The sequence below is a fragment of the Geotrypetes seraphini genome, chromosome 14 (genome assembly GCF_902459505.1).
Source record: "Geotrypetes seraphini chromosome 14, aGeoSer1.1, whole genome shotgun sequence".
In the NCBI taxonomy this organism is placed as follows: domain Eukaryota; kingdom Metazoa; phylum Chordata; class Amphibia; order Gymnophiona; family Dermophiidae; genus Geotrypetes; species Geotrypetes seraphini.
The window spans coordinates 74,485,555-74,499,045 of NC_047097.1; the positions used below are offsets into that span (position 1 = coordinate 74,485,555).

The 13,491-nt window shown below is 42.2% G+C and overlaps 1 protein-coding gene across 2 annotated transcripts; it reads right to left on the reverse strand.

The window, feature by feature from the left end:
• Positions 1-393: 393 nt before the first annotated feature.
• Positions 394-13,271, reverse strand: CALML4 (calmodulin like 4). Of its 2 annotated transcripts, none has more exons than XM_033920613.1 (5): positions 12,121-13,271; positions 12,003-12,033; positions 10,692-10,800; positions 4,500-4,688; positions 394-621 (listed from the first exon to the last, which is right to left on the reverse strand). In XM_033920613.1, exons 1-5 carry the CDS (start codon positions 12,195-12,197, stop codon positions 524-526), a joined length of 504 nt encoding a protein of 167 aa, XP_033776504.1. In that variant the 5' UTR covers positions 12,198-13,271; the 3' UTR covers positions 394-523. The 2 variants fall into 2 exon arrangements, with proteins under 2 accessions (XP_033776504.1, XP_033776505.1); XM_033920614.1 differs by having other exon boundaries at positions 10,692-10,832; positions 12,121-13,255.
• Between the last annotated feature and the right edge of the window lie 220 nt (positions 13,272-13,491).

Below are 13,491 nucleotides of genomic sequence, written 5' to 3' on the forward strand. Positions count from 1 at the left end.
TCTGCCCATCAACCTCGAGCTATGGAAGACCTGGTCTAGCGACTGAGTCTCTGGCAAAACAATCTGGAAGAGCACCCAGTATCTGTGACGGATTGGCCTCTGTGAAGACAGGATACTGGGCTGGATGGACCACTGGTCTGACTCAGTAAAGCTATTTTTATGTTCTTATACTAAAGATAGAAAAATATTGACAAGTTCCAGGTAATACCATACTTATCTGTGTTTACATTGGCTAGTAGGTGAGCACAACCTGCTGATCTAGCAAGATGAAAAGAAATATTCATTTGCTCTTCCTCTTCTTCTCCCCCCCCCCCCCCAGCTATAGCCCTCCCTAACTGGCTTGTGCATGGAGGCAACCGTTGCAAAATGTATGCTTGCTTAGATTCAAGGTACTGAGAGTTTAAAATTATTTGCTTTAATAGATATCCTGCTTGAATTGCCTCTTGACCTTTCTATTAATGCGGTCTTCAAAGATTTTGAAGTCAGTACTGTTGGGTGAGCACATCAAACACAGTATTGAACGTCAGTAGTCTGCAGCTGGGAGAGTAATCATTCGGATGAACTCTTCGTATTTCACTAGACCATCAGCTCCTACATTGGCTTCTTTCAAAAGGTCATCCACTGAAAGAAAGCAAAGAATTAATATAACTCTTCTAGATACAACAAAAGAATTTGGGCTCCAAATGTTAAACTAACGAGTGATAATGTGCAAGTTAAGGGTGCAGACATTTCATCCCCCTATTGTAAGCCTTCGTCTATGGTCTTGGAAAATGTTTTACAAATTCTCCAGATTTGGTCAAGAAAAAGGAAGACCGTGCCCTCACCCTGTTCTGCCCCAACTCCAGGCTGTAGCTGGAGGGCCTCTGAGCCATGTGCAGATACTTGGAGGCCCTCCAGATGTGGACCTGAGCGTTGGACAGTCCTCTAAAAAGAAGACATGTCTGGGTTTCCCAGAGGTCAACCATATGGATGTGTTCAAGCACTCAACCAATTCTGTCTTTCTGCCATTCCTACCAAGAAGAGGCATTTGGATATGAGCCTAAAAAGGGATAACAGGCTAACCTGGGAACCATTACAAGCAGCTGTTTATCAAGACAGAAGATTATAGGCAAAAACATTAACAAGTCAGATGCTTAGCTTTGAGGGAGTGAAGGGTATAGCCTGAGATAAGCGCAGAGGATCCTTAGCTGTGAGGGGGTATAGTCTGGGATAAGCACAGAGGGTCCTGAGCTGTGAGGGGTACAGCCTGGGATAAGCGCAGAGGATCCTTAGCTGTGGGGGAGTGAGCAGTAAAGCAGACATGTCAAATCACATCACATCTACTACGAACTTTCAAGGCTCAAAGTGAACAAAACCATGAGACGTGACAAACTACATCCCAGGGTGCTTAGAGAGTTGAGTGATGTCCTAGCAGAACCGTTATCTGCGCTCTTCAATCTTTCCCTGAGTACAGGAAGAGTCCCATTGGACTGGAAAACAGCTAATGTCCTTCCACTCCACAAAAAGGGATGCAGGACAGAGGCTGAAAACTACAGACCGGTGAGTCACATCAATAGTGTGTAAAATTATGGAAACACTAATCAAACACAAATTAGATATCCTGAGTAACGAGAATCTACGAGATGAGTGAAGGTAAAGTCTAGGATTAATATTAATTGCAAAAGTACTACCTGTTGCTGAGCTAGAAAAGATGTAATCAATGTTTAGTAATACTGGACAACCTTGTATGGGAAAAAGGCTGGGGGGTGGGAGTTAGAACAAGGGAAAACGCTCAAGCTTGGCTCCTGCATCTGAAAATATCTGTTGTGAACATGCCACCCCATTCTCTCCTTCAGGCTTTCAAAGGGCCCTGAGATTGCAAGCACTTTTGTAACCATTTGTAAATGTCATAGTTTCAGACATTCTAAAACTAATAATTAATGATTCTTTAGAAATCCCTGTCAGAAAGCTTGTGCTCCAAATGCAGTTTGTGAAGCCAGAGATTTATAAAGAGGCTTTTAACATCCTTTAAACTAAGAATGGAAAAAGGATCCAAAAGAAGCAAAGCACTGGCAAGTTCGATGCAAAGCATTGATAAAGACAGCTAAGAAAGAATATGAAGAGAAACTTGCAAAAGAGTCAAAAACTCATAGCAATTTTTTAAGGTACATCAGAAGCAGAAAACCTGTGAGAGAATCTGTGGGATCATTGGATGACCAAGGAGCGAAAGGGGTGCTCAGGGAGAATAAGACCATAGCGGAAAGACTGAATGAATTCTTTGCTTTGGTCATTATGGAAGAAGATGTAAGATGGATTTCAAGGGCGATGATGTGGAGGAACTGAAAGAAATCTCAGTGAATCTGGAAGATGTACTAAGCCAAATCGACAAGTTAAAAAGTGATAAATCAGGATCGGATGGTATACATCCCAGGGTACTAAAAGAACTCAAACGTGAAATTGCTGACCTGTTGTTAGTGATCTGTAACCTGTCGCTACAATCGTCTGTAGTACCTGAAGATTGGAGGGTGACCAATGTTACGTTGATTTTTTTTTTAAAGAGCTCAAGGAGAGATCCGTGAAATTACAGACCAGTAAGCCTCACTTCAGTGCAAAATGATAGAAATGATTATAAAAAATAAAATTGTGGAATACGTAGACAAACATGATTTAATGAGACGGAGTCAGCATGGGTTCAGCCGAGGGAGATATTGCCTCATCAATTTGCTTGACTTCTTTGAAGGTGTGAATAAACGTGGATAAAGGTGATATAGTGTATCTAGATTTTCAGAAAGTTTTTGATAAAGTTCATCATGAAAGGCTCCTGAGAAAATTAAAGAGTCATGGGATAGGTGGCAAAGTTCAGTTGTGGATTAGGAATTTGTTATCGGATAGAAAAAAGAAGGTAGGGCTAAATGGTAATTTTCTCAATGGAGGAAAGTAAACAGTGGAGTGCCACAGGGGTCTGTACTGGGACTGGTGCTATTTAACTTATTTATAAATAATCTGGAAATTGGAACGACAAGTGAGGGGATTAAATTTGCAGATGACACTAAACTGTTCAAAGTTGTTAAAACGCATGTGGATTGTGAAAAATTGCAGGAGGACTTTAGGAAATTGGAAGACTGGGTGTCCAAATGGCAGATGAAATTTAATGTAGACAAATGCAAAGTGAGGCACATTGGGAAGAATAACCCAAATCACAGTTACTGGATGCTTGGGTCCACCTTGGAGATAAGCGCCCAAGAAAAGAATCAGGGTATCATTGTAGACAATACGATGAAACCTTCTGCCCAATGTGTGATGGCAGCCAAAAAAGCAAACAGGATACTGGGAATTATTAAAAAAGGGATGGTTAAGACTAAGTGTCATAATGCGCCTGTATCGCTCCATGGTGCAATCTCATTTGGAGTATTGCGTTCAATTCTGGTCTTATCTCAAGAAAGCTATAGTGGTGCTAGAAAAGGTTCAAAGAAGAGCAACCAAGATGGTAAAGGGGATGGAACTCCTCTCGTATGAGGAAAGACTAAAACAGGGCACTTCAGCTTGGAAAAGAGACGGCTGAGGGGAGATAGGATTGAAGTCTACAAAATCCTGAGTGGAGTAGAGCAGGTACAAGTGGATCGATTTTTCGCTCCGTCAAAAATTACAGACTAGGGGACACTCAATGAAGTTACATGAAAATATTTTAAAACCAATAGGAGAAAATTTTTTTCACTCAGAATAGTTAAGCTCTGGAACGCATTGCCAGAGGGTGTAGTAATAGTGGATAGCGTAACTGCTTTTAAGAAAGGTTTGGACAAGTTCCTGGAGGAAAAGTCCATAATCTGTTATTGAGAAAGACAAGGGGGAAGCCACTACTTGCCCTGTATTGGTAGCGTGGAATATTGCTACACCTTGGGTTTTGGCCAGGTACTAGTGACTTGGATTGGCCACTGTGAGAACGGGCTATTGGGCTTGATGGACCATTGGTCTGACCCAGTAAGGCTATTCTTATGTTCTTTTGTTCAGAAAAAGAGCATGCAGCCCTGCTACAGGCGCTTTCTTTAACAATATTCTTTTTTCGATTTGTTTAATTTGGGCACCAGCGTTTTTATTGAAGCCCACTCTTTTACAGTTTGGAAATTCAAACTATGTAAGGCAGCAGAATGGGGTAGACCCTGGGGCAATGACCCACCAATATTTTAGCCAACACCGCATTAGTAGCTAGAGAGGCTGAGACTGTACTGGGCCAGACCTAAGGTCCATCAAGATGACAGTTTATTTTTTGTACTTTTCATGAAGAGATTCATTCAAAGCACTTTACAATACACTGAATAGTAATCTGGTATTCTTAGGTATTTTCCCTATCTGTCTCGGCAGGCTTACAATCTGAGCATTGGAGGGTTAAGTGACTTGCCCAGAGTCAGAAGAAACAGGCTGGGGTCAAACTAACCTCCTCAGGCAGCAGCTCTAACCACTAGACCACACTTGGTTTGCTCTTCCCATACTTGCAGTGTTGCTGGAGAGGAGCCTGCTTTTACCTTCCTCCTGTGAAAGCTTCTCTCCCATCTGTGTGAGCTTGACCCTCAGCTCAGGAGCTGGGATGTAGCCTCTCTTCTGCTTGTCTACCATCAGCATGGCTAGGAGAATCTCCTTCTTGGGATCTTCCTGCTGCTTCTGTCTGTGCATTATCGTTAGAAATGTAGAGAAGTCCAGGTCTCCGTCTCTGTCTGGGAAAACATTAAAGCCCCTTCTTTTAATTCTTTAGGGAATAAGGGATTTCAGCTAGTGATAAACATTGTTCTGTAGGGGTCAAAGCTGGCTCAAAGTGGGTAAAGATCTGACTTCTCAACCTTTCCACTGCTTTTCATCTATGTGAAAGACTACAACCAACCTGCTTAGTTCTCAGTGCATGACCCTTAGAAGGCAAAACAAAGGTATCTGGCACTTGGAGTGTCTCAAAATAGGGTTGACTCAACTTTTGGTTCTGTGCTTCCATTTTTGGACCAGTCTTATCGCATATTCATTGTATGAGTATGCCTTTCAGGACCATAGGAATGATAAATGGTCAAAGTAGTATCAGCTAAATATTCAGTCAGAACTTCAGCACCAGCTTAAGTTAACACCACTTTCCATTAAAAGTACAGAGCGTGGCTACCATGCTGGCACTCTCTTTAGTTTAGATCTCTTGACCATTTCCTCTTATTTTCATATAAGTCCTCTTTTCAAGATCTCATTTCCCTTTTGTTTCTTCCCCTACATCTGACATGGATCCTTCTGCTTTATCTCGTTCTCACATCTGCTTTATCTACTTATAGCTAAATTTAATTCCCTCTTTTCAGTTTTGCTTTCCATCTTTCTTCCATTGTCCTCATATTCCTTCTCCAGCTTCTTATTCACCCCACATTCTTTTGAGAAGGTGAACAAAGCCCCCAGATAATTAAAATCCCTCAGGCACTAAAGAGCTTTACACAAATTTTAAAAAAAGCAATAGCTGGAGAGTTCTGTACACCAATGCCCAAAGTATAGGGAACAAGGTTCTGGACCTAGAGGCTGTGATAGAGGAGGCTGACTTGAATTTAGTAGTCACAGAGACGGTTCATAACGGATATTATTATATCAAGCTATACTCTCTTTGAAAGACAGGGTAAGGAAATAGGGCAGAGGAATGCCATTGTAAAATTTAATAATATTAAAGTGCCAGAATTGCTGGACTTAAAGGGTAAAGAAGAAGCAATGTGGATTATGGAAAATCCACTTATGGTGTGATATACAGGGCAGGCCTCCTTCAAAGACAGAAGAAGTGGACTGAGATTTAATTGAAGATATTCACAAGATTGCTATGAAAGAGGATATTAATGGATGATTTCAACATGCCAGATGTTGAGTGGGGTGTCCCTGTTGTAAGCTTATCTAGAAGTAAGGAGAACTTGGATTCTCTACAGGAAGAGTTCTTCGAGCAGTTGGTAATGGAACCAATATGAGATGGGGGTCATACTGGACCTGATGCTTACAGCTGGGGAGAGTGTTTCTGATGTTACAGTGGCTGATCATCAGATGGTGGTGTTCAAAAATAAGACACTTGAGAAGGTTTTAGAATTTAAAAGAACTAATTGGATGAAAACAGCTGGGGGAAGTAGAAAAACAGCGGGCAAAACTGGAAGGAGTTATTTTAGGGGCAGCAAACCTTTTTGTTTGGAAAATAAAAGGAAAAAAGATGACTTTTTTTAGATATGTAAGTGATAGGAAGAAGTACAAAAATGGCATTGTGAGGCTTAAAGGTGAAGGGGAGGAATACATATGACGGGGTGCTGAAAAGTTCTCAGGCCAACCAAGAAGAGAATGACATGGATATGGTTCAAGACTAAGAATGTTATAATGCCCCTGTATTGCTCCATGGTACGACCTCATCTGGAGTACTGCATTCAATTCTGGTCTCCTTATCTCAAGAAAGATATAATGGCGCTAGGAAAGGTTCAAAGAAAAGTGACTAAGATGGTAAAGGGGTGGAACTCCTCTCGTATGAGGAAAGACTGAAACAGTTAGGGCTCTTCAGCTTGGTAAAGAGACGGTTGAGGGGAGATAGGATTGAAGTCTACATAATCCTGAGTGGAGTGGAACGGGTACAGGTGGATCGACTTTTCACTGTCAAAAATTACAAGGACTAGGAGACACTCAAAGTTACATGGAAATACTTTTAAAACCAATAGGAGGAAATTGTTTTCACTCAGGGAATAGTTAAGCTGTGGAATGCATTGCCAGATGTAGTAAAAGCGGATAGCATAGCTGGTTTTAAGACAGGTTTGGACAATATCCTGGAGGAAAAGTCCATAGTCTGTTATTAAGAGAGACATGGGGGAAGCCACTGCTTGCCCTAGATTGTGGAATATTGCTACTTCTTGGGTTTTGGCCAGGTACTAGTGACCTAGATTGGGAACCGTGAGAATGGGCTTTTAGGCAGTTCAGTGATTAGAGCTACAGCCCCAGCATCCTGGGGTTGTGGGTTCAAATCCCACACTGCTCCTTGTGACCCTGGGCAAGTCACTGAATCCCCCAGGTACATTAGATAGAGTATGAGCCCACCAGGACAGAAAGGTAAAATGCTTGAATACCTGAATAATTTGTAATCCACATAGAATTATAGGATATGCGGAATATAAATAATAATCTTAATCAATGTCTTATGTTCTAAAACAATGTCAAAACACAGAATTTCATTTCTGCAAATAGGCAATAAAACACTTTTTTCAACTACAGTGGCAAAATAACGCTCAGAATTTGGTTGAGCTAAGAACTTTTCAGCATCCCCTCATAGAATCCAATAAGGAGAAAGCGGAATTACTCAACAAATATTTCTGTTGTATTCACAAATGAAGGGCTGTGAACAGGACTGTAGAAAACAAATGCTAATAAGAATGGATGTGTGGTAGGTAGACTTTGACCAAATTTTAGAAGACTGTTGGTGAGGAGCTAGTGAAACTAAAGATACACAAAATGATAGGGCCAGATGCGATACATCTGAGGGTAGTGAAGAAACTTAAATAAGTTCTGGTGATTCTACTTCTTTAGGGTCTGGAGTGGTCCTGAAGGACTGGAAAAGGGCAAATGTAGTCCCTCTCCACAGAAGCAGAAGGAAGGAGGAAGTTAGGAACCAGAGGCTGTGGTGAGTAAATTAATGGAAACACTTCTAAATAGAGCATAGCAAGGTTTCTGGAATTGATTGGATTACAGGCTCCGAGGCAGCATGGTTTACGTCTTGTCGAGACTAATCTGATTAACTTCTCTGGATGTGGTATACTTATTTAGATTTTAGTAAAGCTTTTGACATACTTCCACATAGGTGACTGATAAATAAACCAAAGAAATTGGTGGTAAATTGATTTCAGTCTGAGAAAAAGGATGCTAAGCAGGGATTGGTCCTTGGCTCTATGAGTGATATTACAGAAGGGCTGTCGGGTAAGATTTGCCTTTTTGCAGATTAATACACACCCCTGAGGATGTGGATAGCATGAGAAGGGATCTAGCAAAGCTAGAAGATTGGTCCAGAAATTGGCAACTTAAGATTTAATGCTAAAAAAATGCAGGGTCTTCCATTTGGGCTACAGAACCCAAGAGAGTAGTACCATTTAGAGAAGGAAGATTGGGATTTGGGGGTGATCATTTCTGATGATTTTAAGATGGCCAAACAGGTAGAAAGGGCAACAGCCAAAGCTAGAAGGATGCTTGGGTGCACAGAAAGAAGAATGGCCAGCAGGAAAAAGGAGATGATAGTTCCTATTATGTCTGTGGTAAGGCCCTATTTGGAGTACTGCGTACAATTCTGGAGACCACATCTTTAAAAAGACACAAGCAGGATGGAGTCAGTCCAGAGGGCAGCTACTAAAATGGTCTGTGATCTCCATCATAAAGCAGATGGAGACAGACTTATAGACCTCAATATTATTGAATAAGGGCATTTAGTAAAGTTGGTTATAATGAGAAAGCATCTTTGAACAGGTGGCTTTTCAGTTTCCTCTTTGAAGCAGTCAAGAATTTTTTCTTCCCGAGCAACAAAGCTAGTGAAAGGTATGGAGAACCTGGACTACGAGGAACAACTTAGGAGACTAGGGTTGTTCTCCCTTGAGAAGAGGAGACTGCGAGGGGATCTGATTGAGACTTTCAAAATACTGAAAAGATTTGACAAAATGGAGCAGGGAAAGAAGTTATTTACAATGTCCAATGTGACACGGACAAGAGGACATAGACTGAAGCTGAGGAGGGACAGGTCCAGGACGAATTTCAGGAAGTTCTGTTTCATGCAGCGAGTGGTGGACACCTGGAATGCTCTCCCAGAGGAAGTAATTGCAGAATCCACCGTTCTAGGATTTAAGGGTAAACTAGATGCACATCTCCTTAAGAGTGGCATTGAGTGATACGGGTAAAGGTAAATTAGATGCACATCTCCCTTGAGAAGCATACGCTGATATGGGGACTAAAACTAGGCCAGGGTACACCTGACGGGGCTTCTGCATGTGCGGATAACCGGACTTGATCGACCCAGTGTCTGATCCGGAGATGGCAATTCTTATGTTAATTCAGGAGGTAGAGCATTCCACAGCTGAGGAGCTGTGATAGAAAAGATTTCTATGCATCTTGTACCAATTATCTTTAAAGAAGGTAGATCTAAATGCGTGCAATGGTGTATATGGTATTAATAGATTGTGTATAATTCAGACGTTTTTGATCTAATCATTTTATGTATCAGCAGAATTATCTTACATGTAATCCTATGTGTGACCGGGAGCCAATGAGCTTTCTTTAAGAGTGGTGAGACATGATCGAATTTCCTGGCATTTGAAATGATTTTTATTGCCTGGTTTTGGATTGGCACAGTCCTGCTAATACCACCCACCTAATCATCTAGTCCCCATTGTTGTCCAATCCCTGCTCAATTTCATAGTCCCTGGTGTTCTCACCCAGCTAATTCCTGAGTCAATTTACCCAATCCCACCAAGCTTTCAATCCCCAGTCCTAGAATTTCTGCCTGCATCCTTACATCCCCACTAGCTGACCTCTTGTCCCTTTCTCCCCTATTCCCAGCAGCCAGAGTTCCTGCCTCTCCCTTTCTCAGCATCGGTATTCATTTATCCTGTCTTTCTTCCTTCTTTCCCTACCATCCGTTGCTCTAAACCTTCCTCTGCATATGTCTCTGCTTCTTCCATCTTCCACAATGGCTGTCTTCTCTCATCTCCATTCTAGCCTGTTTCCCTTCCCTCAGCACTAGCACCAGCCTTAAGCCTCCGCTGCCCCCTTCCCCAACCAAACCTCACCTGTTGGAGTTCCATGCAGTTTCCAGCACTGCTTTTTGCTCCTGCCATTCTGTCCATCTTCATCTGGCTCTGCTGTGCTTGGAGGGTTAAAATTCAATAAAAGGGAAGAGCTTGTTCTCTTATTTTAAACCCTCCTGTAAATGCTGTTCCTACATTGTCTTGCCAGCTATGCCAATACAATGCAGCCATTCCCCATATAGAATGCCTAATGGTAGGTTCTATCAGTGACGGGACAATCGCATGCCAGACACCAGCACGCCGACAATCGAGCGCTGACAATTTGTCACAAGACACCAGCATGCCACGGGAAAACTTAGTTTTAAAGAGCTCTGACGGGGGGGGGGGGGTGCAACCCACCACATTATAGAGAAAACAGAACTTTCCCCCAAAAAAATCTGCAAAAAGTTCCCTTTTCTCTATAATGGAAGGTTCCAAACCCCACCCCCAACAGCAGCGCGAACACTATGCAGTAAAGTGTGTGTGTGGGGGGGAGGGTTTCCCCACTCACACCCTGCTTCGGAGCTCTTGCGCTGAATTGTCTGCCCTCCATTGTCGGCTATGAACCGTTCTATCCCATTTGTCACTAAGAGGTGACTTTTTCCACAGGGTGTTCAGAGCTTAGCTGGATTGAGTGCTTCAGATTGATTTAGTTTATGTCAGACTGTAGCCTCTGCATGAACCTGGCTTTGGTCCCTTAACCATTCAGTGAGACAATGCTGGATATGTCTTGTATACTCCAGGAACTAAGGCTTTGCACTTATGGGCTCTCTTCTGCTGGCCAGAAAATGGTCATAAAATTACTACACAGTCTGTGTTATCAGGGACAATCTTGAAATAGCTCAGGTTTTACTCTCATTGCATGATACAGGGGACATGACGTTCAAAACTTGACATGGAACTAGATTAACTGAAGGAAAAATGTACCAATTTTTTGCAGCTGAAGGTGTCTTTGCACTTCTGCAGGTGTGGGGCTCACACCCAGGCATCGCATCACTGTCAGCAGGTCACTCGCCTTTATCTTCCCTTTCTGAGTCTTGTCATATAGGGAAAAACATTCTTTAAACTCTGAAGAAAACATTTAAAGGCCTGTAAACACATTGGGTCTTAAAAGTACAACAGTTCCTGTTTACATAGTAACATAGTAGATGACGGCAGATAAAGACCCAAATGGTCCATCCAGTCTGCCCAACCTGATTCAATTTAAATTTTTTTTCTTAGCTATTTCTGGGCAAGAATCCAAAGCTCTACTCCCCTTCCAGCCCCCAAACCATAGAGGAAAACCTGCTGGATCAATGCCATCAATTCTACTCAATCAGAAGGGAAGACCATTTCAGCTGCTTCCAACTCTTCTGAGGTGGGCCTCCCCCACTCTGGGTTAGGTTACTATATGGCTCCAGATAAAGGAGGACGGATTGAGACATCAGTTGTACTTCCATTGCTTTAAACTGCACTATTTGGTTCTTGGATCTCTTATTTTTTAACATTTTTGTAAGGGCTGACTGGTATAATTTGCCTCTTTCTGGATTACACCAAAATCTGATCTGCAATAGGTTAGACCCCCCTGATGGTGTGGAAAACATGAGGAAGGACCTAGTGAAGCTTGAGGAATGGTCTGAAATTTGGCAGCTAAGATTTATGCTAAAAAAATGCAAGGTCATGCATTTGGGCTGCAAAAACCCAAGGGAATGGTACAGTTTAGGAGGTGAAGAACTTTTGTGCATGAAATAGGAGCGGGATTTGGATGTGATAGTATGTGATGATCTTAATGTGGCCAAACAGGTTGAAAAGGTGAAGGTGAAAACTAGAAGGATGCTTGAGTGCATAGAGAGAGGAATGGCCAGTAGGAAAAAGGAGAACATAAGAATTGCTGCTGCTGTTGGGTTAGACCAGTGGTCCATCGTGCCCAGCAGTCCGCTCACGCGGCGGCCCTTAGATCAAAGACCAGTGCCCTGAGACTAGCCTTATCTGCATACATTCTGGTTCAGCAGGAACTTTTCTAACTTTGTCTTGAATCCCTGGAGGGTGTTTTTCCTTATAACAGCCTCCGGAAGAGCGTTCCAGTTTTCTACCACTCTCTGGGTGAAGCATTAAGGAAAAAGAAATATAAAAGCAAACCCAGACAGCAGAGGGGAGGGCTTGTCTTGATGCTGCAGCAGTGGCCTTCAGGGACAGCATGTACAGCTTCAAACACATCCTCCACTATTAGAATTCTCTTAAGTGAAATTAGATACATACCATTAATTTGGTCCTGGGACAGAAATTTTGCCTGTAGGATAAAAAGACAAGCGTATTTCATTCCACGTTCCGAGCAGTTAAGATTTTATTAAATCCGACTTAGGCTGTATTTTCTTACCATAGTTGTTGCTCCCACACTACTTTCTTTCTGTGTCTAAAGTCCAGCAGGAACTTAAATAAATAGTCCGTTGCCATGGATGTAAGGCCTCAGTCAGAGAGGGTTAGGTTCCAGCAGCAGATCATGGATTGGGCACAGCACAGAAATGCAAAACCTGCTTCCCTGAGGGACTTCTACCTGTGCAAAACCTCTCCCGGCAATGAGCCATCTCGGCCTGTTGAGTCTCTCTCCACAAAGCTGCTACGTGCTTGCAAATCAGTACGCCCTGTCTCGTGGCTGAAATTAATGGTATATACATTGTGACATACTCTTAAACTCAATATTTATTTAAAGAATAACTAAATCAATCAGAACTCCAATGAAAATGATCTAGAAAAGGCTATGAAGGGTGAAAAAAATAAAGGATTTCTTTAGTCACTGAGAGACAGCATTGTTCTTGTATCAGAAGTTCTGCCATTAATCTCTAAGAATGGCAAGTTAATACCACTCCCTGATGAAGCCCTATGTTGGGGTAAAACTGCCGGCCAGGTCAGAATATTTTGGTAAACTACGGGAGCTAGAGTATGGATTGTCAAATTATCCCATGCAGTATTGATAAATACATTTGAAATACTGACCGACTATCTTGGGCTAGATGGACCATTGGTCTGACCCAGCATGGCTCTTCTTATGTTCCTATAGATTGCAGGGCAAATAGTGACTTCCCCCATATAAAGTTGCTACTCCGAGATTCTACTTGGAATCTGCTAATCTTTGAGATTCTGGAATGTTGCTACCATTTGGGTTTCTGCCTGATACTTGTGACCTGGATTGGCCACTTTGGAAACAGGATACTGGTCTAGATGGACCATTGGTCTGACCCAGGATGGTTCTTATGTATTTGGATTGGAAAAGCCCTATGACTAAGCACAGTTGGGTGATTGCACCATTGCGTGAGGCTTGAAGTTTTCGGGTCTCCCCTCTCATCTGCTGCCCATTGGGGGGAATTTAGCTTTTGTGTCAGGCCAGGAGAAAGTGGGACTTGTTCTTTTGGAATCTCATGCCTGACCCCTCTGGGAACTTGATTACCTATATGGAGTTTTTGTGCAAGGTGACCCACCATCCAAAAATGTCAAACGAAAAAAAACTATATGACAACCTAATAGCCACCAAAGCAGCTAAACTGGACAGACAAATCACCATTCTGTTGTCATCGACCACAGACTACAAAACCTTCAAGAAAGATACTAAAAACCTACTCTTCAAAAAATACATAAAACCTATCTAACACGACTAGTTCCTACCCAAACCCCACCTACCCACTCTATACCCTTAATATACTTTAATATGCTTCTAACTACCCAACTAATGCTAAAATTCCTCTATTTACCC

What these genes read in the sequence shown, in the direction of transcription:
- CALML4 (XM_033920613.1), bottom strand. Translation starts at nt 12,197, where the DNA reads ATGGCAACGGACTATTTATTTAAGTTCCTGCTGGACTTTAGACACAGA. An exon ending in GTGTGGGAGCAACAACTATG is followed by an intron (nt 12,034 to 12,120) that starts GTAAGAAAATAC and finishes TTTATCCTACAG; the next exon opens with GCAAAATTTCTGTCCCAGGA. An exon ending in GTCCCAGGACCAAATTAATG is followed by an intron (nt 10,801 to 12,002) that starts GTATGTATCTAA and finishes CTATATGACAAG; the next exon opens with ACTCAGAAAGGGAAGATAAA.